Genomic DNA, 27,074 nt, shown 5'->3' with positions numbered 1-27,074 from the left:
GCGGGTCAGCACTTTCTTTCCCCCATGGCTGGAAGGAAATGACCCACAAGATGGCCAAGCTCTTTCCCTTCTTTCAGTCCAGCAGAGAGCCCTCCTTCTTCGGGAAGCTTTCCCTTCTCTAACAAAGTGGCGGCGGATTTCCTTCCTCCGTACCGATCCTGCCACCCCCTCGATTCAAACAGATTCTGACCCTCTGAGTAAATACCATTAACCTGTTACTCGTGCAATTATGATAAGGGCGCTGAGAAACAGACGGATGGCCGTGCTGCTGAGGACAAGGACGATGGCATTTCTTAGCCCTTTCTGGTCTGCAGAGAACTTTGGATCAGCCCCACCTTTTCTTCTCATCAAACCTCCTGAGGGAAGCTCTGCAGTCCGACTGGTCTCTCCACCACACTGCCCTCGACTGCAAAGCTAATGGATTATCTAATCCGCAGTCAATGAAATTCAATGGTGGTTCAGCTGTCACTCTCTCCTCGATGCCACTCTTATCAGCCTGGGCTTTAAGCATCAATGAGGCAGGGGACAAGCCTGCAGATTCCTGCCGAGCAGCATTTAGGATGAGAGGAAGCCTGATGTAGTGGAAAGAGCGCGAGGTGACCATCAATTAGGGAACAGCTGAACTAACTATGGGACACAGGGAGAAAGGAAGATTCCTATGCAGGAAGAAATGGCAAATGTGAGGAATATTCTGAGAAAAGGGGGAAGGGCTATATGAACAGATGCCTAGGAAAATAAGCCTGAACCAAAGAACAAAATACCCAAGGATCCAATTATGTCACTAGATGGATGGACAAATGGAAAGAGAGAGGATGGGAGGGAAGGAGGGAGAGAGGCAGTGAGAAAGAGAGGGGGGAAAAGGAAGAAGAGAGAGAGATAGGAAGATAGGAAGGGAAGGAGGAAAGAAGGGAAGGAGGGAGGAAGGGAGGAAGGAGAAAAAGAAAGGAAGACAGAATGGAAGGAGGAAGAGAGGGAGAAAGGGAGGGAGGGAAGAAGGGACCAAGAGAGCAAAGGAGGAGGGAGGGTGGGAGGGGAAAAAGGAAGGAAGAAAGGATGGGGAGGGAAGGAGGAAGAAAGGGAGGAAGTGAAGAAGGGAAGAAGGAAGGAGGGAGGAAAGGAGAGAGGGAGAGAGAGGAAAAAGGAAGGAAGAGGATGGGAAGGAAAGGGAAGGAAGAAGAGAGAGAGGAAGGGAAGAAGGGAAGGAGAAAAGAAGGGGAGGAGGGAGGAAGGGGAAAAAGAAAGGAAGAAAGAATAGAAGGAGGAAGAGAGGGAGAAAGGGAAGGAGGGAAGAAGGGACCAAGGGAGCAAAGGAGGGAGTGAGGGTGGGAGGGGAAAAAGGAAGAGAGGATGGAAGGGAAGGAAGAAGAGTGGAAGGAAGGGAAGAAGGGAGGAAGAAAAGGAGGGAGGGAGGGAGGAAGGAATTGGACGCTCTACCAGTCCTCTTTGGTGAACTGATTTTCTTTGTTACTTGAGAGGGTTGGCCGGGAGCCTGGCCCATATCAGTATCAAGGAGGAACCAAGAACAAAAATCATCAATAAAATGTTTTTTAAAGAGTTGGCCTGGAGAGTCAGAAGGTTTGGCTCGGAGGCCTGCTCCTGCCACTTTCTAGCTGTGGAAACCTGAACAAATTATTTCACCTTCTGAGCATATTCTGCTTACACTACCTAGATCCCTGGAAGGCTGAGAGGAAGGAGCCATGTGAATAGCAAAGCATTAACTAAATGTGAGTAGCAATGATGGATTATTCAGATAGGACTGGGGCTAGAGTCAGGATTCAAATCCAATCCCAGGCATTTACTAGCCTCATGACTCTGCTGGGCAAGTCATTCACCTCTGCCTGCCTCACTATGCCTGTCTATAAAATGGGAGTAATAACAGCACCTCCTTCCCAAGACTGTTGCAATGATCAGACGAGATAACACATGTCAAGTACACAAAAGTGAGAGATAGGGGGTCCCCAAAATCTTAGTGCAGCTCAAAGCTAAAGGCTAATAAATGGCCCTGAGATTTTGGGGAGATTACATAGAGGCTACGACGAAGATGACGAAGGTGTGAGTGGCGTCCCCGGCCTGTAGCCCACCTCTGGGTCCATCCGGGTAACCCTTACCTTCCTTGCACTCCAGGGCCACCCGAGACTCCAGGTTGTCCATCTGCAGCTGCAGGCGCTTGAGGGTGCGGTCAGCATCCCGGGACTTGCGCTTGTAGGCGATGAGGACCACGATGATGACCAGCAGTAGCAAGCCCCCGCCTCCCCCAATGCCGATGATGGCTGGCAGCGTCAGAAGGCTGTCCGAGTACACCTGCAGCGTTCCCGGGGAGAACTCGAAGCCTCCTGCCTTGATCTGGGGGAAGGACCAGGCAGAAGTCAGGGTCACTGGGCTCTGGGCGGGGGCCAGGGACACTGAGGGGGTCAGCAAGAGCAGGAACCCAGTAAGAGGAGGAGGGAGGGGGCAGCAGGTTTGGAAAGGGAAACTCTTCTCCAGGTACAAGCGGAGGGATTCAAAAGCCCTCTTCTTCCTCTCGGACGCGGGGATGCTCAGAGCTGAGCCGAAGGAGGAGGAGAAAATCGAAACTGCTCGAAACCCTTATGATTTGCAAAGTGCTTTCCTCGTAAGGACACCGCAAGGAAGGGGAAGCTCTGATCTCCAAGACTAAACGGAGTGTCGTAGGAGTGGGCGCGTGGCTAGGGACCCCCCAGCCCTACAGAATGTCAGGGCTGAAAGGAGCCCTCTGGACAGCCTACTCTCCATGGGTGAACTTTGTTTTCAAAAAGATTTTGGCGACTGTTTTTCAATAGATGGCTTTCCCTTATGTTCTTACGATGCCCTTTTATGCATTCAAAGCGCATTCTGAGTAAGGCTCCACAGCCTTCTCTCTACTGCCCAACGGGCTCGAGCACACAAGAGCTTCAGAAAGTGAGCTGCGTGAGGGCAGGGACCACCCTGAATTTAGTCTTTCCATCATCTTCTGGGCCTGGCAGAGGGCAGGCATCCCGGGGCCAGTCTGCTCCTCTCGCCATAGGCGGGATGGGGCCGAAGCCCTAGAGGGAAGCAGATCCACCCAAGGCCACACAGGTGAATCAAAGCTCTCTGGAGCTCCGGGGCTGTGGCCATCCAGGGCCCCAGGATACCTTTATCCTGTCCCTATTCTAAAGCACTGCTCAGAGAGAACTCTTTTCCAGTCCTGGGGGAAGCCTCAGGGCTGCGGGCCTGTGGACCCCAAGACCCTGGTGGCTCCCTGAAGCAATGGGAATGGACAAAGAGAGACCCTGAACCCCAGAAAGGGATAGCGCAAGCACGGCACCCTCTCCTAGGGCACTGCAGGGCATGGAGGACGTGGCCCACGAGGAGAACAGGCACAGGCTAGCGACTGCCCTGGACAGCAGGCCAGGACCTGACCTGTGAATCAGCTTAAGTTCCGGGTCAGCCATGCCTGGCCACTCAAGGCCCGAGGCAGACTTTGGTCCAGGCACTTCTTAGTGTAAAACGGAGATCTGAACCCTAGACTTCAATCCCCAGAAGTCCTTGGTACTTCCCAGAATTCCCTGTAATCTCACCTGAGTCTCCACCTGGGCAAGATCACAATGAGTATTTAACTGGCTCTCTGCCTCACACGCTCTCTACTCAGCCATTGCAATGGTGTAGCAAGTAAGCTCAGCGCGGGCATTCGGAATTGGCTAATCAGCCATGGGCACGTGGTGTTACTTTCTTTATTCCTTGATTTTCTAATAATCCTTAATAAACCTCACAAAATATAATATTTCTATTACTAGACTAAATTTAATTTTTACATTAGTCGGGATGGTTTATGGGACAGGGATGAGGCCTTCTTGGGAGGATCCTCGGTTGGGAAATGGGAAGGACCTCAAAGCCAGCGTTCTCTTCCCTGGGCCATGCTGGCTCTCCGAGGGCCCCTCCTGGCACAAGGTGGGCCCCAGGCAGGTGCTGAGTGAACGCCAGACTGCATAGGCAGATGAATGGCGTGAGGCAGCGCCTGCCCAGAGCCTAAGGGAAGGTCGAGGAGCGCACAGGTGTCCTGGCCAGGCAGCCCCGTGCCTAGGGGCCCCGGCGGGCACACATACCGTGACTTTGTGCTGGCCAGTGAGGTTGGGCGATTCGCAGAGCAGCTGGGTCTCGGACACAGTCAGCACACAAGGAGTGGAGCCGATGAGCACGGTGTAGTTGAGCCTGGAGTTCCCCGAGGCTGGAGGGAGGAGGTTCCGGCCCTGGAGAAGAGGGAGGCTGCTGAATGCCCAGAGACCCTCACCTGTGCCCTCTTCCCCGACACATCCCCTCCGCCTTCCCAATGGCAGCGGCTCCCTCCTTCCCCCAGATGCGGCCTGCATGGCACCAAAGCCGCAGGGGCAGAAACCCACCTTGAGGATGAGGGGGGAGCTGGGCTTGAGTTCCAGGATGCCCGAGGGGCTGAGGGGCTCAAAGACAGGGTCGGGATAGTAGAGGAAGTTGGAGCTGTTGATAATGAGCAGGGAGCGCACGTTGTCCATCACGAAGCCCAGCTCATCGGGCCGGTCGCCCATCTCGGGGGGGCTCCGGCTGGGGTTGTCGATGGAGGGGGCCTGGCACATCATGGTGGTGTCGTTGTACACGATGCAAGTCTGCAGACGCACAGGGGAGCCGTGGGTTGGTTTGGGAAGGTCATAAAAGCCAAGGCAGACGCCACGTCAGCGGAAAGGCTTCTGGGAGCCAGGGAGAGCTGGGGAACCAATGCTCTGGCCCCTCCCTTCAGCTCAGGTGTCCCAGCCTCGTCACAGAAACCCCCCATCCTGGCCTGGCTGGGAGGCCCCCTCCCTGGAACTCCCTGATCCAGCCCATCTTTGGGACCATCTTGTACTCTTCTGTCTTCTTGGCTTGCCTTTCCAACGAGACTAGCATCCGGGTCACCCCTCCCCCATCTCCCTGATCCTTGGTCCTCGGCCTGGGGCTGGACACACGAGAGCACCCTGGAGAGGCCAAAGGAAGGCTGGGCGATCTGTCAGAGCTGGGAGAGGCTAGGGAAGGGTCCGGGGCACCTGGGATAACAGCGGCGATGGAAGGTACCAAACTTAGCAGAAAACACTGATTTTTTAAAAAAGAAAGGCTGTGTCCCATGAGGTCTGGTTCCAGAGACTGGGTAGGTGTTGTCTGGCAAAGAGGGAAATGGAGGAGGCGACCCCAAGAGAGCTCCCACACGTCTGAAAGGCTGTCGTGGGGCAGACTTGTTCCACTTAGCCCCAGAGGGCAGAGCTAGGAACAATGAGTGCATGTTTTAAGGGGCTCGAGTCAGGCTAGATATCGGGGAAAACCCCAAAGGGGAAGGGCTGCTTAGAGAGGAGGAAAGCTCCCCCTCTGTGGAGGCCTCCAGCAGAGGCCGAATGACCACTTGTAGGGGGTGGGGATGGACTGGATGGCCTCTATGGCCCCTCCACATCTCAGATTCTCTTGATTCAGGGGATGGTTCCTCCTGAATCACGTGTGGCTCGGCAGGCCTTCCTATGCCAGGCACAAAGAACCTGGGTCTCAGGGCCCTTGCAGGCCATCTATCCCACTGACTGACTTACAGACGAGGCCACGGAGGCTGAGCTTGAGTAACGTGGCCAAAGTCGCCCAGGGAGACAGGGTCAGAGGGGGGACGTGACCTCCAACTCCCCAGGCAGGGATCCTTCTAGACAAACCTTAGAGCCTGTCACTGTCGGGGCTGACCTCCCCCGTCTGCCCTGCAGGGCTTTCTCTCTAGCTCCCCCCCACAAATAATCGTTTCGCCTCTGGATGAATCCTTCCAGCGACAGAAGGCTCACTACCCCCAAGACCCTTCTGGCGCCCCATGAGGTCTCATGGTGAGGAAGCTCTTGACATCCAGAGCCCTTAGCGCTCTCTTCTAGAACAAATGTACTCCCTCGGCCGGCCGGCAGACATCTTTAGAGGGTGGGGGACCCTCATCACGTCCCTATGCATCCTTTCTGAGGGCTAGACGGACTGTCAGGGCAGGAAGGAGCCTGGGAAGGAGGTGGGCGTGCTCTGGACACAATGGCCGGGGGGGGGGGGGGGGGGTCTGTTTTTGCAAGGCAGGCTGGGCCTTGAATGCGGGGCTGGCGCGTCGGGGCTGCATCCGCTTCCCGCGTCCCCCACGTCCCATCTCCCCTGCACATGCTGGGGAATACTCACATTCTCCCTCTCGGCACTGCCGTACTTGGCACGAATCCGGGGCTCTCGGACAGTGGCCAGGTTGGTGCCCGTGACGGTGAGGAGCGTTCCGCCGCTGGGGGGCCAGAGGGATAGATGGGTCATCCCAGGGCGGGAGCCCTTCTCCCTCCCGCCCCGCCCCCACTCAGATCAGACTTTAGGCCTTCTTGTACCCCAGGCACAGAGCTAAGCTGGGGACAAGTCCCGCTCCGGCGCTCCTTCCCCCAAAAGCTAAGCCAGCTCCGAATTCTAATTGGTACGGCAGGACTGAGCCTCCGGCCACTGATCTATGTTGCTGCTAGATGTGTACCAGGCCTCCTTCCAGAAAGGCTGAGATGGTTTAGATTAAATACACAGTGTGAGATAAGACAATGAAAGATAAAAGCAGAAGAAAGACCATCTGATGGGAGCAGAAGGAAGGGATGCTTTCGTGGACCCAAGTTAAGCAGATGTCTAACACGTGGACGATAGTCTCCGCTTTGGGGGCCCTGAGTGCCCCCAAAGACCAGTCCTGTGACCAGGACAGTCTATACATTCATTTGCAGAGATGCAGTTCGTGCCAGTTTCCTTCCACGGACATCAGACAGGAGTCACCCAATGTGGGAAGGAGCGCGTAAGGATCAGGGCCTGCCCCTCTGCCTCGAGAGCCCATGACTTCCCATCTCCAGAGCCAAGAGCAGGTTCCCCATCCCCATCAGAATGGCTAGGATGCTAGATTTAGACAAGGAGGGGACCTTCGGGGACCTAGTCCAGCCCCCTCACTTTACAGAGTAAAGAACTGTGCCCCAGAGATGCACGGGGCCTTGGGTCTAATGAATACACTCCTGACTACTACAAGCCGGACCGCCTTGCCCCAGGTTCTGTCTTTTGACCTCCCGCATCAGATCTACCTAATGAGAAGCGGCTTCTGATTCCTGCAGCACCCACAGTGCCCCCCCCCCCCGAGAAGCAGTCCCTGTTTGGCTGGCTATGGCCTGGAGGGAGCCCCCGGCAACGCCTGGGTTCCCATCTCTGTCCCCCACCTGTTAATGCTCCACTCAGGGTCAATCCTCTGGATGGTGGGGTCCTCGGTGTAATTGTACTTCACATCGGCATTGCTGAGCTCAGCCCTGTTGATGTTGATGACGATGTTGGCACCCCCAGGGCTCTGGCCTGGGGGGGTCCGGCAGCGAATTTCCCGGGAATTCCTCCTGGGGAAAAAGAGGGGACAGAGGTCAGGGGATGCTAGCAGAGTCTAGGGGAAAGAGTGTAGGACTTGGAGTCAGAGACCCTAGATTCAAATGTGGCCTTTGGTACTTAGCACCTGGGTGTCTCAGACACCTCCTAAATGGGTGACCCTGGGCCAGTCACTTCTCCCCATTGCCTAGCCCTTACCATACAAAGTACTGATTCTAAGATGGAAAAGTAAGGGATTTAAAAAAAAAAAAGAAGAAGAATCTGGATGGCTTACAAGTTTCCTCATCCATTAAAGGAGGATATTAAGTAGATTAGGGGGTTCCCAAATATTTTTGGTCCCTAAACCTCTGGGCTTTTAGTTCCCTTATACCCTCCCCATTCAAAATAAAAGGAAATAAATTCTAAAGTTTACCCTGAATGTTCACATACAAAATAAATGAGCAGATTAATTCATTTCAACGCAACAAATACATTTATTTACCAAGTATTCTCTGTGCTCCTTGATAGACTTCCCACTGGCCAAAGCCCAGGGTGGGAACCCCAAAAATATATAAGACCTATATAAATTTCCTTTCAGGTGTTACCTAGAAAACCCAAGGCAATGGGCACCCTCTAGAGAGGGGAGGGGGCTGGGGCAAGTCCAACTCCAACATGCTCCCTGTTGGCAGCGATGCCCAGTCCTGGACTGGCTCTATTTCAGGATCAAAGCTTCCTGCCCTCCCGCCTCCCTGATCTCCTCGCCAGACCCCAATCCCCTTCTGGTCCCCAAGCATGACCCGTTTTCACCTCCGCCTCCACCTGAGCTGAGGAACATGGGAGGAAGTAACAAAGATCTCAGTCCCATCCAGGGTCTTCATTGTCACATCCCCAAAAAAGCCAACGCCACTAAGATCCTGAATCTCCCCAACACGACACGTGTGTCTGAGAGAACACGTGTGTACAACCACATCCACACGTGTGCACACATTCATGCAAGAGCCTGTGTCTGGGGGTGGGGGCCTTTTCAGCGGTAACGGGAGCCAGGGAAGCCAGGATTGAACCCGATCTCCCCTGATGGCCCCAGTTCTCCGTGATTCTCATTCACGCCGTGGCCCTCCCCCTTCATCCTCCGTATCTCCCCGTGCCATCGGCCTCTGCATTGCCCACTAAAGCATGGCGGGGTGGCAGGAACGCCCCACTCAGAGCCCCATTCAGAGGTCTGCAGTCTTCCTGGCCCTGCCTGAGTTTCTTGAATAGTCCAATGAGGGTCTGGACTGAGCAGTCCCTGAGGTCTCTACTTCAATCGTGTCCACCCTCTGTACTCTGCCTCTATGGTCCCATGTCCAGGGCACAGAGGTGGCTCAATGGATGGAGAGCCAGGTGTGAGGATGGGAGGTCCTGGGCTCAAAGCTGGCCTCAGACCCTTCCCAGCGGGGTGACCCTGGGCACGTCACTTCTGCCTTGGCACCCATACACAGTATTGATTCTAAGATGGAAGGGAAGGGTTTAAAAAAATTCTCCTTCCAACACTCCCACCCTTTTCCCCGCATGGGCACCGGACGGTCTCCGAGGCGCCAGGCTTGGAGCCCGGGTCAGCCCTGGGTGAGTCCATAAAGCAAACTCCCCAGCACCCCCCGAGCAGCTGCAGGTAGGCAGGGCCTGCCGGGACCCACTGTGCTGGCACGGAGAGGGAGGCGCCGGCGCAGACGCACACCCCTCCCAAACGGATGCCAGCATCTCTGCGCGGGCCCTGGGCTGCTGCAAACAGCAATGATTAGTGCTGATAACTGGTAATTACCGCAGGAAAATATTTAAAGAGCCGCTCCATTATCATCCCTAATCTAAAAATTATCCACTTCGAGCCCAGGGGCTTTTGTTAACATTTCTTTTTTTTCTCTCTTAAAAAAAAGAAAAAAAAACACAAAAATTTAAATACTTTTTCCCCCAGATTCATTTTTCCTGGAAGAAAGTAACTGGGTCTGCGCCAACCCAAGAGCTGACTAACTGAAGTCTTCTCGCCATCCCAGGCCTCCCCCCCTCCTCCTGTAAGCCCCGATCTGTACTGGGCCCCCTGAAGGCCAGTCTGTAAGAGACCCTGCCCCCCACTGGCCTCACCGGATGGCTCCTGGCATAGCCCTGCCTCCAGCCTTCCCTATCCCTAGCTGCCTCCCCTCCTCTATCCCTGGGGTTTCCATGGTAACCTCCCCCTCCTCGGGGTTTCCATGGTGATAGCTCCCCTAACCCAGGTTCGACATGGCAGCCTTCCCCAACAAGAGAGTCTTGGTGGTTTCCATGACAGCCTCAAGGCCCACCTCCAACCCCCCCACATCAGTTTCCCACAGCCCCCACTCAGCCATCCTGCCCAAAGTCAGCCCCCATGCCCACTCGTCAACGTACCAGGAGAAAGTGCACGGCCGGCCCCCAATGGAGACAGCCACATCGCTGCCAGCATTCAGATGACTTCCCTCAATCCCAATCCAAGTGCCCCCTGAGAGAGGGCCGCGAGCAGGGCTCACCCGGTAAAAGGTGGGGGTCTGCGGAGAAAACAGCGAGGTCGGGGAACATTACTGGGGGCTCTGGGGTAGCCACACCAAAATTCAAGGCTACGGGGCGAGCAGGGCACCAGGACACACGGAACCCTTCAGGCCCCAAGCACGAGGGCTGGCAATGCCCTTGGCCCAAGGGCTCCCGGCTCTGTCTCTCCAGGATGTAAAATGGGCACAGTCCTCCTGGTAGCCTCCTTCCACACAGAGCAGTAAACAGGCAAGTGTGCACAAATGCAAGGTGCGTTTATTTTTATATTTCCCTGCATCGTGAGACTCCATCTGAAGGGAAAATGTGTAGGTAATTGGCTTTCTCTCCTATTGAGAACTCTAAGAATACCCTCCAGACAGCATGGTATGGTGGAGGAAGTGGGGGCTGATTGTCGGAGGATCTGGGTTCTAGCCTCAGCTCTGCTAGGAATAAACGGGGTGACCGGGCAAGTCACTTCCCGTTTGGTTTTTGGTCTTGAGACTTATAAACAAAAGGGGTCCTAATGAGACAATTTCTCAGATTCCTCCCAACTCCCCCAGTCTGTATTCTGGCATCCCTCCCAGCTCCCCTCATTCCATATTCTAGCATCCCTCCCAGCTCCGCCCCCCCATCTATATTCTGGGGTCCCTCCCAGCTCCCCCATTCTGTATTCCAGGGTCCCTTCCAGATCCCCTACTGTGTACTGTAAGGTTCCCTCCCAGCTCGCCCATTCTGGATTCTGGGGTCCCTCCCAGCTCCCCCATTCTGGATTCTGGGGTCCCTCCCAGCTCCCCCATTCTGCATTCTGGGGTCCCACCCCACTCCCCATTCCACATTTCCAGGCTCTCCCAGTCCAATCTCCCCGTAGCCCAGAATGGTTGCCCAGGGGAGGCCATGGAAGCCGATGTGTGTTCGCTTCCTCCCTCTCCCTCCCTCCCTCCCTCCCTCATTGATTCAGAAATGGCTCCTAGGTGCGAGCTGCCACGGCGGGTGCCGGCTCAGGGTGCTCCCTGTTCTAAGGCTGCCTGGCACGCGGAGCCGGGGCTGCCTCGCAGCCTCTTCTTCCTCAGAGACCTCCGGTCTCTAAGCCTGCTCGGGCCTGGCCGGAGGGACGGACCAGGCAGGCATCCAGGGCAGCGCAGGCCGCTCTCAGGCCCCAGGGAAAGGGGGGATCCTTACCACGAAGGTGAACCTCTTGGGGGACACGGCGCGGTAGTGAAGAGAGCAGTCTCGGACGCACACCTCCACCAGGGCGTCGTGGGCTCGGCCGGGGCTGGCGTCTCCGATCTCACACACGATCCTGGGGAAGGCCGAGGCATTGGTGCAGGCCCGGACGTCCCTGCCCGTGCCGGCGCTTTATGCCGAGGCCTGCACCCCCCTCCTTTGCGCCTCTGGCTCGGGATGGGGCTGGAAGGGCCTTAGAGGCCCTCGTTCCAGAACTGTGGCCTTCCAGGCTCCAGGAGGAAGCGTCAGAGCAGGACTCCAGGCCGGGCCAGCCAAATGAGGGCAGGACCTTCTCGAGGAGCGTTACCGCCTTTGAGGCCCGGTGCCCCTGCCAATGAGGCCCACAGAAAGAGCAGCCCCTCTGAAGTCGGGGGCTCCGCGTTCAAGTCCTCGCTCCCTCAGACGCACAGCCTCCTGGGTGCCTGGACAAGGCCTTTCCCTGCTCTAGGAAAAGCTGGGCTTGGAGGAGAGGCCTCGGCCAGCTCCGCGCCCTGGGCCTGGGATCCTTGGAGGCTCGAATGAGGGACTGCTCCAGGGAATGACTCCATCCCCAGCCCGCCCACGAGGTCTCAGAGGAGGCAGAGGCCTGCACAGCGCGCCCCTAACACCAAGGGCGATCGGGGTTCCCGCTGGCCTCGACACCGCCCCAAGAGGGCTCTGCGCCGGGAGGAAGAGGCCTGCTCTGCAGCTGGCCGCTCGGGGGCCTTGGACTCTCGAGCCTCGTGCTCTGGCCTTGCCTTGCTTGCTGCAGGGGGAGGACGCCGGCACGGACAGGGTTTGGGGCGCAGGTCTGCGAGTGTGAGGGGGTCCCCCCCGCCCCCGCCGCCCCCACTCACTGCTCGGCGCTGATGTACTCGCTCTCGATGGGGTTGCACATCACCTTCCCCACGTGCACGCCCAGCCGCACGTCCTCGAACTTCAGGCCCAGGTTCTCCCCCGTGATGGTGAGCCGAGTGCCGCCCTGCCGGGGGCCCGTCTCCGGAGAGAGCTGAGGAGAGACGAGCACGGGGGGCCTGGGGAAAGGCGGGCGGCCGGGCATCCCCTCAGGGACGACGGCACGTGTCCGGAGAATGGAGGCCGGGGCCTAGACCAGGGGGCAGCCCGAAGCCGAGGCCCACCCAAGGCAGACCACGGCGGGTCAGCGAGAGTCTGCGGTCAGACTGCGGCCAGTCTGGGGTCAGGATCAGTGGCGGGTCTGGGGCTGGGACCAGGGATCAGGCCGCGACCAGGGGCAGGGCTCAGGCCAAGGAAGGGATGAGGCCACCGGCCACGGAATGAGGCAAAGCCCCGGAGCTGGGGCCGTCCTACCTTGAGGATCTTGGGGTCCGAGCAGCGGCTATTGCCACTGCTGGCGTGCATCCAGCCGACGTCCGGGGCAGGGCAGTGGTGGCGCAGGGAGCAGCGCTTCTCGGCCACGCACCAGCCGCACTCGAATCGTGGGTCGGCCTTCAGGCAGAGGCCGCAGCTCTCCCGAAGGGCAGAACACTTGTACAGGTGAGCTGGGGACCAGAGGGGCCAGGGTCAGCTGAGGGCCAGGGAGAGCTGCCACAGCCTGGCCTCAGACACCTGGAGCTCGTCCCTCCTCTCCCAGGGATGCTCGGACAGCGGGTGGCCAGGCCTGGCCCCTTCCCACCCCAGACCCTCGTCCTCACAGGGCTCCCTGCTGGCCACAGAGGGGGCCAGGCCCGGCCCCTTCCCACCCCAGACCCTCAACCTAAAAGGCCCCCCCACCCCGGGCTCCCTGCTGGACACAGAGGGGGCCAGGCCTGGCCCCTTCCCTCCGGCCCACCCCAGACCCTCAACCTAAAAGGCCCCCCCACCCCGGGCTCCCCGCTGGCCACAGGGAGGCCAGGCCCGGCCCCTTCCCACCCCAGACCCTCGTCCTCACAGGGCTCCCCGCTGGCCACAGGGGGGCCAGGCCCAGCCCCTTCCCACCCCAGACCCTCGTCCTCACAGGGCTCCCTGCTGGACACAGAGGGGCCAGGCCCGGCCCCTTCCCACCCCAGACCCTCGACCTAAAAGGCCCCCCCACCCCGGGCTCCCTGCTGGCCACAGGGAGGCCAGGCCCGGCCCCTTCCCACCCCAGACCCTCGTCCTCACAGGGCTCCCCGCTGGCCACAGGGGGGCCAAGCCCGGCCCCTTCCCTCCGGCCCACCCCAGACCCTCGTCCTCACAGGCCCCCCCACCCTGGGCTCCCTGCTGGCCACAGAGGGGCCAGGCCCGGCCCCTTCCCTCCGGCCCACCCCAGACCCTCGTCCTCACAGGCCCCCCCACCCCGGGCTCCCCGCTGGCCACCCTGCGCTCACCTTGGATGTTCTGGGGGTTGTCGATGACGAAGTTGCCGTTCCACACCACCGAGAGGTTGACGGGCAGGTCGCTGATGTCGTTGCCCTCATAGGTGTACTGCGGAAGGGGACGGGAGAGCTGCGGTCAGGGGGCAGCAAGCCCCGGCCTCGGGGACCGGCCATGACGGGCTCCCGGCACCCCGCCCAACCCCAGGCTTCTGGTCCTGTTCCGGGCAGCCCTGCTCTCGGTCTCCTCCAGCTGAAGGCCCCGCAGGGTCCCCCGCTGGGACCTCCCAGGCTCCGGGCATAGGCAGGGCAAGCAGAGCCAGGCCTGCAGAGGGGCTGTCCTGGGTTCCGACAGGCCTCAGGCATTTCCTGACTGCGGGACCCTGGACAAGTCACTTAACCCCCACGGCCAGTCCTTATTGCTCTTCTGGAACTGGCACTTGAGATCACCAACTAAGCCAAAAGGCAAGGGGTGAAAAACAACAGAAAAAGACAAAAGCCCACATTCGCCCTGAAAACGGTTTCTCCTCCTGTCCTCCCAGGACACACGACCCGCTGGGCCGGGCAAAGGATGGGCATGGAGGTGGGCGCAGGGCCAGCGAACGAGTCATCAGGGAGAGCCTCCTGGAAGAGGCGGTGTGTGAAAGGGGCCTGAGAGGAAGGCCAAGATGGGGTGGGAAGGAGAGGCTGGTGGAGACACAAACCCAGGGAGGCTCCGTGCCTCCCCGCTGGCCGGCCCAGCCTCCTCACGGAGCAAGCCAAGGCCCCAGGAGTGAAGGGAAGCGTCTGAAAACACCGAGCCCCGAGCAAAGTCTAGCATCAACGCAAAGGGAGCCCCAGCAAGCCGGTGGACAGGGGTGGGGGGCAAGCCCAGTCTGGCCGCACCCTACAGTCTCATAGCTATAAAGTGGGGGGAGGAGCCCGAGGGAGCAGCTCTTAATGATTTCTGTGTCACCGGCCAGACTTTGGAAACCTGGAGCTGCCCCTCCTCCACAGGAGGGCTTCTAAGCCTTCCTGTCTGGCTTTGAGGGGCTCAGACTGGTCCAGGGTCACACAGCCAGGATGAGTCTGTGGCCAGCCTGGAACCCAGGACCTCCTGTCTCGAGGCCTGGCTCTCCAAGCACTGAGCCCCCAAGCAGCACCCCCATGCCAAGGATGTTCTTAAATTCGGAGGATTCCCAGGAAAACCAATTCTACAGAAACACAAGCAGCAGATGTTCTAGAGAGCCTGGGAGTTTGGCCACGAATAACAGGGGGCAGCCAGACACTGCCAAGCCTGGATGGAGGGGCAAGAAGAGCAGGCCTTGTGAGGGCACCTGGGGTGGGAAAGGCCCTGGCATAGGGGGACATCGAGGAGGCTCCTACGGGAAAGGGGCATTTCCAGGGTGTGCGCCCCAGAAAGCGCTCCTGCATCTCCTCCCTGTTCAGCACACACGCACACTGACCTCCCCAGTCACCCCCTCTCCTGGCCTCCTGGCCTCCAGCCTCCCCTGGACACCCCAGGCGGCTCCCCCTCTAGCTGGGAACCTGTGCTCTCTGGAGCTCCCATCGCCCGTGCTGCCGCCTCAGACAGTGCCTGGAGCTGAGCACCTCTGCAGCTGTGCCCCCACTCCTGCCTCACACCTTCCCAAGGTGGGAAAACACCCGCCCCCAAGAGCACCCCATCTCCTCTCACACAGGTGTGTACACAGAGACAACCACCAGGCATTCACCAGAGGAAGCCTGCTCTAGAGTGCTGAGACTGGCTGAGGAAAGAGAGTGTGCCCCAAAAGGTGCCCTCTTGTGCCAGGCATGGGTTACATGCCACATTTGTTCTCTGCACCTTCCCCCTCTATTCCTCTCCCCCTCTCCTTCTCTCTTCCTCTCCCCCTCCCTCCCTCCCTCTCTCTCTCTGTTCATCTCTTCCTCTCTCTCTTCCTCTCCCCCTCCCTCTCTCCCCCTCCCTCCCCCTCCCTCCCTCTCCCCCCTCTCTCCCTTCTTCTCTCTCTGTTCATCTCTTCCTCTCTCTCTTCCTCTCCCCCTCCCTCTCTCCCCCTCCCTCTCTCTCTCTGTTCATCTCTTCCTCTCTCTCTTCCTCTCTCCCTCCCTCTCTTCCCCTCCCTCCCTCCCTCTCTCTCCCTCCCTTCCTCTCTCTCTGTTCATCTCTTCCTCTCTCTCTTCCTCTCCCCCTCCCTCTCTTCCCCTCCCTCCCTCCCTCTCTCTCCCTCCCTCCCTCTCTCTCTGTTCATCTCTTCCTCTCCCCCTCCCTCTCTCTCTGTTCATCTCTTCCTCTCTCTCTTCCTCTCCCCCTCCCTCTCTCTCTCTGTTCATCTCTTCCTCTCTCTCTTCCTCTCCCCCTCCCTCTCTTCCCCTCCCTCCCTCTCTCTCTCTGTTCATCTCTTCCTCTCTCTTCCTCTCCCCCTCCCTCTCTTCCCCTCCCTCCCTCCCTCTCTCTCTGTTCATCTCTTCCTCTCCCCCCTCTCTCTCCCTCCCTCTCTCTCTGTTCATCTCTTCCTCTCTCTCTTCCTCTCCCCCTCCCTCTCTCTCTCTCTGTTCATCTCTTCCTCTCCCCCTCCCTCTCTCCCCCTCCCTCCCTCTCTCTGTTCATCTCTTCCTCTCTCTCTTCCTCCCTCCCTCCCTCTCTCTCTCTCCCTCCCTCTCTCTCTGTTCATCTCTTCCTCTCCCCCTCCCTCTCTCTCCCTCCCTCCCTCTCTCTCTGTTCATCTCTTCCTCTCCCCCCCTCTCTCTCCCTCCCTCCCTCCCTCTCTCTCTGTTCATCTCTTCCTCTCCCCCTCCCTCTCTCTCCCTCCCTCCCTCTCTCTCTGTTCATCTCTTCCTCTCCCCTCCCTCTCTCTCTGTTCATCTCTTCCTCTCTCTCTTCCTCTCCCGCTCCCTCCCTCTCTCTCTCCCTGTTCATCTCTTCCTCTCCCCCTCCCTCCCTCTCTCTCTCCCTCCCTCCCTCTCTCTCTGTTCATCTCTTCCTCTCCCCCTCCCTCCCTCTCCCTCCCTCTCTCTCTGTTCATCTCTTCCTCTCCCCCCCTCTCTCTCCCTCTCTCCCTCTCTCTCTCTGTTCATCTCTTCCTCTCTCTCTTCCTCTCCCCCCTCCCACCCCCACTCCTGCAGTCAGGTGCGGCCCCCTCCTCGTGCCCTCTCCGTCTCCCCCCTGCACGGGCTCCCTGCGCCCCCTCCCCACGCCTCTAACTCTGGCCGGGCTGCAGCTGTGTCCTATTTTTCTGTAGCTGATGACCTCAACTCCTTCCCAGCACTTGGGGGACTGAAGTAATGTACATGGTGTCTCGCTGGGGCTCGACTGCAATTCATCATTATTTTATCTGCAGGAACTTAATTGGATCCTATCAAACTCTCCTGATACTCCCTCTTCACTTTAAACACTGCTGCAGGAAAGATAAATGCGGGCCGGCCAGGAGAAAGGGAGCGAGCGGAGCCGGCTTTCGGCTGCGGAGGATGCCAGGCCCTCGCCTTGCCACAGGAAACCGCGGAGTCCGGAGCCTCTTTCAGTGCGCCCCGATGCAAGATTAGGGCTGGTGGAGGTCTGTGCTCCTGGGAGTGGGGGGGCATTATTTCGGGGGTCTAGATGGAGGGGGGTGGCTAAAGCTTGAGGGGGACCTCTTCCTCCCTTCCCTTGGTCAGTGCCCCCGAGGCCGCTCCAGTCTGCCCTAGGAATGGAGGTACCTCAGCGTGGCTGAGGGCAGACCACAGGGGCCGGGCCTGCTCAGAGAGGCTCCCAAATCCAAATCCAAAAATCCAAAGCCATCCCACATCCTGGCCAGGAGCGGGCCCCTCACAATGCCCCAATAACCCCCAGCTTGGGAGGCTTCCAAGGCAGGATCCATCCTCAGAAGAATCCTTTGAGGCCACATGGGGAACTGTATCCCCATTTCACAGGTGAGAAAAGTGAGGCTCCAAGAGGTCCTCCCCTCCATCATATGGCCAGATCTCCTGATCGTGAGCCCCTCCCCCAACTCAGAGAGTAGGTGAGGGTCAGTCAGGGTTCAAGGACTCTGGGAGCAGTCCAAAGTCAGCATGCCCAAGAGCCAATCTCACCCACGATGGGGTCTAAAGGCCCCAGAGACCCCTCATTTTATAGGAGCCCATGGGGCCCCCAGGCCTGGCGTGCCCTGGCAATAGGCTACTCCTGCCACAGGAGATACCTGAGAGAAGCAAGTGGAGCATGGACACACTGACCACACTGACCCCAGACACGAGTCCCACAACCATTCAGCAGCAACCCAGAGCAGGGGGGCAGGTAGCACCTCCCCCTTGGGAAAGAGTCTCTGTAGCCGTGGGGACCCAGCCACTGCTCATCCCTCAGGCATATTGGCTTCTCCCTGCATTCTCTCCACAGGACCCCTGTGGGTGTGAGCACAACCCCTCTGACCCCTCCCAGAGCACGGAGGGGATGCCTGGGACCTTAGCATTTCAGAAAACAGGCGGAAAGTTACTCCCTGTCATTGGGGAAATAAAACATAAGAAAAGAAATGGAGACCCACAAAAAGAAGGTCCCCAGCTACGACTACAAAGCCATTCAGTGGAGGGAGCCCTGGGTGTCAAGAAGATCTGAGTTCAAAATTGTGGTATCCGCTGGTGATGGAATACTATTGTGCCCAAAGGAATAATGAACCAGAAGAATTCCATGCGAACTGGAATGACCTCCAGGAACTGATGCGGAACAAAAGGAGCAGAACCACAACATTGTACACAGAGACAGATACACTGTGGCACAATCAAATGTAATAGACTTCTCCATTAATGGCAATGCAATGGCCCTGAACAACTAGGAGGGACATATGAGAAAGAATGTATCCACATCCAGAGAAAGAACTGTGGGAGCGGAAACACAGAAGAAAAACAACTGCTTGATCACATGGGTCGGTGGGGCTATGACTGGGAAAGTAGACTCTAAAAGATCACCCTGGTGCAATATTAATGCAAATATAAATTAAAGGAAATGGGTCTTGATCGATGGCACATGTTAAACCCAGTGGAATTGTGCGTCAGACATGGGAGGGGGTGGGGGAAGGGGAGGGAAGGAACATGAGTCTTGTATCCATGGAAAATTATTATAAATCATATAATTAAATAATATATTTTTTAAAAGATCTGAGTTCAAATCCAGATGCAGACACTTCCCAGCAGAGCGGTTCTGCTGTGTCCTTTAACCACTGCCCACCTCTGTTTCATCACCTACAAAATAGGACCATGATAGCCTCGACCTTCTAGGGTTGTGATGAGGATAAAAAGAGATGTTTGTAAAATGCTCAGCAGTACTATCTAAATGCTCCCCATCATGATGATTATCCTCCCTACCTACTGACTCCCATTTATCATTTATTATGATAGCATTTGTGCTAGTTATTTAGGACTGTTATTGAAGTCAGCATTTGACCCCAGAGCCTCAAACCCCCAAACCCAATCCTGTTCCACTGGGAGAGCCTGCGCTGTCTGGGGATCAGAACCAGGGAGTGCCTAGAAGAACACAAACCGGCCCAAGCCCTTCCCTGGACCCACAAGCAAATGGGGAATCACTGTCAGTCCCACAATAAGCATTTAATTGAGCACCTGCTATGGGTCAGGTACTGAGCTCAGGCTGGTCACCCAGATGCCTGGGGGAGGACTCCCAACTCTCAATCAATCCACAGCTCTTTCCAGTGACAAGGCACAACGGATAGAACTCTGGGGCCTTTGACATCAAGATGAGTTCAAATCCTGCCTCAATGAGCTATGTAGTGGTAAATCATCTGACCTCTGGCTCCTTCAATTTACTCATCTCTAAAATGGGGATGACAACAGTACCTATCTCTTGGGGATACAATTGGGATAAAATGTATATATGTAATTAATGTGATATAATTAATATAATGTAATTGACAAATAACATAATATAGTATCCAATATAATATGCTTCATAAGCCTTAAATTACCATATAAATATTCATCATTGTTATTATTTCTACTGTCCCATAATGCCTCTGTAAACCATCTGCTAAATCAGTAAGAAATTGTTTTTTTTTTTTAAATATGGCTTGGTTTATTTCTTTTTTTTACTCCATGCATCTGACTACACTGCTTTTGAACTAAAAAAAAATTTTTTTTAATTAGTCTTCATCATATATTTTAAGCCCCTAAAGCTTCTACTTTATAGGACTCGGGAAATGCCCAATGTGCAGATGGGCAGATGGGCAGGCCCTGGGCACACCTGGGTGGCATCTCCTTCATCCAGCCCTATCTGGGAACACAAGTGCTCTCTGGAAGGGAATTTTCCAGAAAACTTAGGCTTACCCCACTGGAGAGCAAAGCCTGTTTTCTGTGAATCACTGCTAACAAGAATCCTTCTCCCAAACAGGAAAAACTTCCCTGGCTTCACAGAGGGCATAGAAGAAAATTCATCTTTTTCTCAAAGGGTTCTCATTAGGAGCATCCAAGGTGGCCTCAATCTGGCTCTGAGATCCCTCACCAGCCTCTGCCCACCCATTCGTGTCCTCTGTGTTCCAATCAAACAAGGGGACTGGCTGTTCTGCCGTCCCCCACACGCCTCCCATGTCTAGAATGTATTTCCTCTTCAACAGTGCCTGTTAAAAACATGGCCCCCTTCAAGGCTCTGTTCCAGGGACGTCTCCTCCATGCAGCCCCCTCATCTCCCCTCCTAGCAGTGGACAGCCTCTCCTTCTGTAAATTACCTAGTTTTTTCATGATTTATCTTCATTCTGTTCCAGCCTGGTCATCATCGAAAGAGTATTTGGACATCTTGAGACCCTGAGAGGAAATCTGACCCTGGTACTGGGGGGCTGATGAGGATAATGATGATTTTAAGGTTTGAAAAATGTCTTGCCTAAGTTATCTCATTTGATTCTCACAACTCTGGGAAGTGAAAGCTAGTATTATCCCAGTTTTATAGATAAGGAAACTGAGGCTGAGAAAGGTTAAATGACTTGCCTAGGGCCACCCACTTAATAGTGTCTGGGATGGAATTTGAACTGATGTTCCTTCTTAGGGAGGGGAGGGAGAGATGGTTTACCTGGGAATTTGAAAGTAACCAATAAACAAACAAATTAATAAATAAATATTTTTAAAAGAATTCAGGTGTTCCTGATTCTAGGTCCAGTGCCCTAATCCACTGTCACTTCTTTCTCTTATCCTCAAGACCCTTTTTTCTTCCTCCTCTCCAGCCACACATGAAAGACCTCAATGACCTGGGGTTCTCTTGAAGCCCAGGTTCTACTTGTCTCTTCCTAATTCTACCTGGATGGCCAAGAGCAGCTCCAATCAACTCATATTCTCAATTTCTTATTTATAAAATGAGAGCCAGATTTGATGAATACCTCTAAAAATCTCACTTCTCCACCACAATGGAAAGATCCCTGGATTGGGGTCAGAAGACCTGTCATCAAATCCAAGAACTGCTAAATCCAGTCTGTGGGAGCTCAGATAAACCATATTCTTTGGACCTCCGTTTCCTCATTTGTAAAATAAAGTCATTTGAATGAGACTGCCTCTGTCCAGCCCTGGTCCAGGACCCTGAAGTGAATCTCTAGGGTCCTTCTATCTCTAAAAGGAATGACCAGCTTTCAAGATTCTAAGACCCCATCCCAGTCCTGGCCCTGTATTCTAAGGTCCTTGCCAGCACTTCTAAGGTCTCTCTCAGTTCTAAGCCTATGACCTATGAGCCAAGATAGGATGGCTTTCTGGGTGATTCTTGGGTCCTGGAGGGCCAGGACAGAGAACAGAGTCAGACTCAGAAGACCATCTAGTCCAAAAGTATCAAACAAGTGGCACCCAATGCTCCAGAGTGAGGCTGGAACCAGTTGAAAATCTAACTGTATTATTTAACAAAACAATTAAAATGCAGGAAAAGATAATGTTAATATGTGGTTTTCTAAGTCAATATGCAAGGCAGGGAGGGACCCTTAGGTATACAGTTCACTGGCTCTGATTTCTACTTAAATTTAACTCGATCCAATTTAGCCCCTTAACTTTGTAGGTAAAGAAACAGGCCATAACAATCAAGTAACTCATCTAAAGTCACTTATGTAGCATGTATGTGATCATGCACATGCATATATGTACAAACACACGCTTCCTCCCTCCCCTCACTCTGGACCTTGTCTGACACCGCTGTAAAGTGGAATGTAAAATAAAATAACTCTCCATGTGCCAAGTCATGTTCTCTTACCCCAGGCTCAGTGCAGAGAGCTGCAGCAACGGCAGGAAGCCCAGCCCTACTCAGCGGACCTTTCTATTAGCCCTAGCTCCTGTATGTCTCCAGCACAATGATAACTGACATTCATAATGACGGCCTGGAGGCTCCGCAAGAAACTGAAGTGTCTTTTGAATCATCAAAGAAAGATTCAATTAGGCTCCATGTAGTTTCACTGTTAAAGAGTGCTTTATTATATTCTAATTCTTAGAAAATGGGTAATCCGTGCGTGGTACCTTTCTAATAATCAGAATATTAGATTAGCCAGAACACTGCATTCTTTGACTCGGCTAGAGAATGGAGCATCTTACCAGAAATCTCTACTCCAGTATAAAACCATCATTTGAATGGGAACAACGGCAAGTCCAGATCAGTCTATCACCAGGCCATTGGGCTTTTTTCAACCCAATGGACTGCCTAAACCATCTACATTATTGTATAGTGAGTCAAATTCTTTGGAATCTTCATATCCAGAATATTACTTAATTCCTATAATTAGTTCAAGAGAAGGGTAATAAAGGGACTGCTGTACCCATTTTGTAAATGAGAAAACTCCAGTTTCTCATCCTCTTCCAATATTCTCCTCTACCCCAAGTCACCCCTAAGTCCCTGTACATGCCCAAATATCCGCCACAGTATATCCAGGGGTAGCCAAGAAGGATTCTCCCCTAAAGAGGCAATGAATGAACACACTAGGGTATGTGAATGGGAAAATGCAATTAGAAAGATTGGATAGGAGAGATGGAGGAAACACAGAAGACTTACGGCCATCTAGGTGAGAGCAGGACAAGCAAATACACCCCACGTCAGTTTTCCCATGGCCTAGGGAGGCAGCCCACCCCATCAAAAGTTCTTCTTTGTTACAAAGGAGGGCAAGGAGGTAGAAGGAGTGAGAGGGGTCCACAATGACTATGATTTGAAGCAAAAGGGATGTCCAACACAAAAAATGTAAATGAAGAGACCACCAAAGAGGAAGAGATAAGAACAAGCAATCATGGTCCCAAAGAATGGGTGGCAGGAGGGTGGACTGTTGCATTCAATTGCTTTTGCTCAACAAGTTTTTCTTTTTTCTTTGTTTCAAGGACAGGTTCAAGGGATTTTTATCTACATCTAGAAACAGCAGAGTTTTTGTTTTTGTTTTTTAACAATGATACTCTTTTTTTCTTTTTTTTTTTTTAAGATAGTGTTCTGGGGCACCTAGGTGGCTCATTGGATAGAAAGCAAGGAAGTAGGAAGTCCTCAATTTAAATCTGGCTTTGGACACTTCCTTATTATAAAATCCCAGGCAAGTCACTTAATTCTCATTGCCTAGCTCTTACCATTCTTCTGTCTTAGAACCAATAAAGGGCTTAATTTTTTTAAAATAGTGTGCTATGTTCCTAAGCATCTGGTTTTATTTTCATTTCCAGACTCAAACCCTTTCAAGGTCTGAGCATAGAAGCCCTAGAACACAGGGACTTGGAGTCCCAAGAAGGCAGAAGGAGGTAGGAGCAGAGTTTGAATCTAGATCTCTCCTGGCATCTAGAGCTCTTTCTTATGGTCTGGATCCTGTGATTTCATCAGTGTAGAGACGCCCTCCAGCAACATGTCTACAACATTGAATAGTAGAGAGTTATCTTGGATTCAAAGGCATTTAAGCCTTGTCCATGGTCAAACAGCAAGTCATTAAGAAGATTCAGAGGTGAGATTTGAGCCCAGGTCTTCCTAATGGTGAGTCCAGCCTAGTTAGTCCATGACACTGCGCAGCTTCCCTTTTCCATCGGGTCTCAGCCAAACAGGCCATTGAACTACACATTCTCTGAGGTCATGAGCAATGCTCAGAGTCCAGGCACTACTTAAGTCCCTGATTCAGAGAACAATTCTCCCTGGACTTGGGCAATGGCACTTTCGAGCGGCTCCCCAGCAATGCTACTGCCCCCTGGCCTGGGGCAGAGGATGTCTCCCAGAAGGACCAAAGGAAGTGGGGCTTGCTTTCTTCTTTTCCCCTATCTTTTTCCAAAGCTCAAAAAATCCAGGTCTCTGATTTACACTCTTAATAGGAAAGGTGTTACCCGGCTATCAATAAACATTTGCTGACCTAAATGACTAAATAATTGATCATAAAGAAGTACTAAGTACCTTGTATCTCATTAGAAGAGCATCTGTAGTGTTGACTGAGCCAGCAGGGGGTTCCAAACTTTTTTTTCCCCTGCTATTCATTGGCCTGCTTTATTAAGTGTGCATGCTCCCAGCGAAGGAAAAATGTGCAAATCGAGGCAGACCTATATTGAATGCTTGGCAGCTCCCCCAGCAGACCCTGTCCCCTCTCTATTAAAAGAAGTGATCGCAGTAACAACAGCCTTTCACTCTTCCCTGAATTCACTGCCGGGGTCCCAGAAAGGAAAATAAAATCACCACGGGTTCTAGAATCAACCCAAGGGGAGCCGAGCCACATTTCCCAATTTACAAAGGAGAAAACCGAGGCCCAGAATGGGCAAGCTACTTGCTCCAGGATCCCCTAGTCAGTTATCAATAGAGCCAGGACCAGAACCAAGATTCCTGCCGCCCAGAGTCATCCTCCTTTTCAGGGTGGAACAGTTGGGGAGGGAGACTTGCAACTAACAGGAACTGGTCACTGAGAGCCAGAAGGAGCTTTAAGGACTGTCTCATCCATGATGAGGTCCACTGCTAAGCTCTGTGTCACCTTCCCTATTCATGAACGCAGCCCCAGAACCCAGGCCCTGTTTCTAGGGACTCCACCACTGGACATTGGCACCTCCTTGGCCACCAAGTCGTTTCTTTTTCACCCTGACCTTCCGTCTTAGAATCAAAATTGTGTCTTGGTTCCAAGACAGAAGAATGGGAAGGGCTGGGCAATGGAGGTTAAATGGAGGTTAAATCACCCAGCTAGAAAGTGTCTAGGGCCAGATTTGAACCTCTAGGCCTGGCTCTCGATCCACTGAGTCACCTTACTGCCCCCAGCCCTAAAGTCTTAAAGAGTTGCCTAGAGCACTGAGGCTGTCGTTTGCCCACAGTCAAGGAACCAGGATGGGAAGTCAGCTTTCTATGGACAAGAACAGGGGCATCAAATACACAGCACACTCACACTGTGGCCAAATCAGGCTAAAATGTAATTAGGAAATAGTGGACAAAATAAATGAAACTATAAAATAAATAGTTAGATAGATAAACAAATTAATTAATTAATGGATAAGCAAGTAAATAAATAAACGAACGGCTAGATAAATAAATGAATGAATGAATGAATAAAGATGTAATGAGATGTAGATAATATTGCATTTTAAAACTGAGTCATGGTGCATTCCTATCAGAATCCTTGTGTACATATTAGTGGCCCTTCTATTTGAGTTTGAGAGAGATTTCTTAAATAAAGTTACTGCCCCTCCGAATGACTGTAATTCCATTCTTTTTGTCTGCGTTTGCCCCCAAGAAAAGAGGTGGGTCACTCTAGGATAACAGGATGGCTCTACATGAAGAGCCAATTTAGAGCCACGAAAAGAAACTCAGACAGGCTGTCAGTTGGAAGTTCTTCTCTGCCATTTGACTCCCCATGGGATGGTGGGCACGAGTAACTTATTCTCTCTGGGCCTCAGTTTCCTCATTGAATTGAGGAGGATCAGTCTTGATGGCCTCTGAGGTCCCTTAATGAAAGATGCTCTGACCGCTGGGCCCCCTGTTTCTCCTTTGCAGAATGAAGGGGCTGGATTTGATGGTCCCTAAGGTCCTTCTGGCTCCATGACTCATGCATTTTATGACCAGTTGTACAAGCATCCATGTAAGCACAGGAGGGAGAGGAGAAAGGCTGGGTGGAAAAAGAGACCGCCCCCCCCCCCCCACCTTGCTCTTATTGGTAATTCTGGTGGAGATTTGTCTCGGTCTCTCTTCTCTTTCCTTAAGACCAGGAAATCAAGATCTGCCCTCTTTGTCTTGTTCCATGCTCTAGCCTTCCTGCCTGGACCAGCATGACCTGGGTGAGTGTTGAGCCCCTGGTCAGTCCTAAGTCCAGCCTTCCTACCTAACCTTGCCATGAGGCTTCAAGTCCTCGGTCTCCAGTCTTGGTGTTAACATGGAATGGGAAGCTCAGGATATCTTGATCCTCAGGCACCTGGGAAGATCCCTGGGGCTGGCCTAAGCATATGCCTCCAGGAGAACCAAAGGCCTGCCACACACATAGTTGGCCACCAAAGGAAGATGGTGGGTCTTTGGACTGGAGCCCCGCTGGCCTAGAGTCTGACCCAAAGCTTGTCTTGACCTATGATTTGTGTTGGCACTTAGATTTCTAACCACTGGAGAACCTCCCATGGGGCTCATCTGAACCCAATCAGAAAGCTTCAACTAGGATTTGAACCCAGGTCTCCCGAGTCCTGGATGGAGGCTACCTCCCATTCCAATCCATTATGAGCTTGCTTGTGGGAAGCCATAACCCCTGCTGTCTGACAGTCACAATCTGGGGAAATGGAGGCTGCAAGGCAGCCCCCAGAAAATGAGACCCCCACTAATCCCCTTCTGTGACTTCTCTATTCTTAACTTTCCTCACTAATGGATGATTATTGCTCTCTCTCCGATACAAAAGAAATGATATAAGAGCAAAGACTTATAGAATAAATATATATCCCACCTTAATGCCCCCAGATTATTACCCTAAAAAATTACATTCATAGAATTAAAACCTAAAGATGATTACCCATTATCCCCCTCTTTTCTCCCTCTCCACAGAGTTACATTCACTCCCATTACAACCCATGCAAGCTAAGAACATCAATCACCTTCAAGACACACTCCACTACAGACAGAAACCAGGAAACATTGCCAGGTGCTTTAAAGTAACACAAGAAAAATAGAACTTGTAAATTGAGGAAAACTCCAAATCTGGTCTGTCTCAAATTACCTTCTAACCCTGTACTTGGATATGAAATGTTTTGTTATCCATCTCCTAAGTAATTGTGATTGATTATGAAAGCTGACCAAAAGTAACAATGGTTCTCCTTAAGTCAGGGAGAATTAATCTACAGATCACCATGTTCATGTCATTCATCTATAGCAACAATGTTTCATTGATTATTTCCTTAGGTTACACTTCTGTTGTTAAGTTCTATGGAAATATATATGTAGAAAATTGACTGTGTGCCAGAAAAGCATGTATTCACTGAACCTATAAAATAAACCAACCTCTGAGCCATGGCAGAACACTGTGTGATGCCTAGCATGTAGGATTGAGCATATAGTGTCTCTCACTCCATTATTTGACTGAACCATCACACTTGGGCAGAGGACCCTCGCCCTCTGAGAGACTGCTGGCTTGGCTCTCAAAGCTTACTGGAAATTAGAATAATGAATCAGAGTGGGAAAGAATTACCAAGTTCATCTAAACCCATCCTTTCCTGAGTAAGAATCTTCTCTCAAACGTTTGTGACAATCAGTGACTGGGCCTCTGCTGGAAGAATTCAGGAGAAACTCACTAACTACATCTTGAGGCAAAACCTCTAAGCCACAGAAGTCACCCAGGGGCACTCATC

The 27,074-nt window shown here is 53.4% G+C and overlaps 1 protein-coding gene across 1 annotated transcript in view; it reads right to left on the bottom strand.

Annotated features, from left to right (window-relative positions):
- The window catches only part of PLXNA1 (plexin A1), a 260,073-nt gene that overhangs the window by 72,121 nt on the left and 160,878 nt on the right, over window positions 1-27,074 (bottom strand). The window contains 10 exon segments of the mRNA XM_056804732.1: window positions 2,109-2,343; window positions 4,083-4,226; window positions 4,377-4,616; window positions 6,163-6,256; window positions 7,203-7,370; window positions 9,733-9,869; window positions 11,029-11,149; window positions 11,910-12,061; window positions 12,382-12,572; window positions 13,380-13,476. Of these exon segments, the coding sequence (XP_056660710.1) occupies window positions 2,109-2,343; window positions 4,083-4,226; window positions 4,377-4,616; window positions 6,163-6,256; window positions 7,203-7,370; window positions 9,733-9,869; window positions 11,029-11,149; window positions 11,910-12,061; window positions 12,382-12,572; window positions 13,380-13,476 (1,579 nt within the window).

The sequence above is a fragment of the Monodelphis domestica genome, chromosome 7 (genome assembly GCF_027887165.1).
Source record: "Monodelphis domestica isolate mMonDom1 chromosome 7, mMonDom1.pri, whole genome shotgun sequence".
Classification (NCBI taxonomy): domain Eukaryota; kingdom Metazoa; phylum Chordata; class Mammalia; order Didelphimorphia; family Didelphidae; genus Monodelphis; species Monodelphis domestica.
Note: the sequence above shows the minus strand (reverse complement) of the source record. Positions and strands in the feature narration are given on the sequence as shown.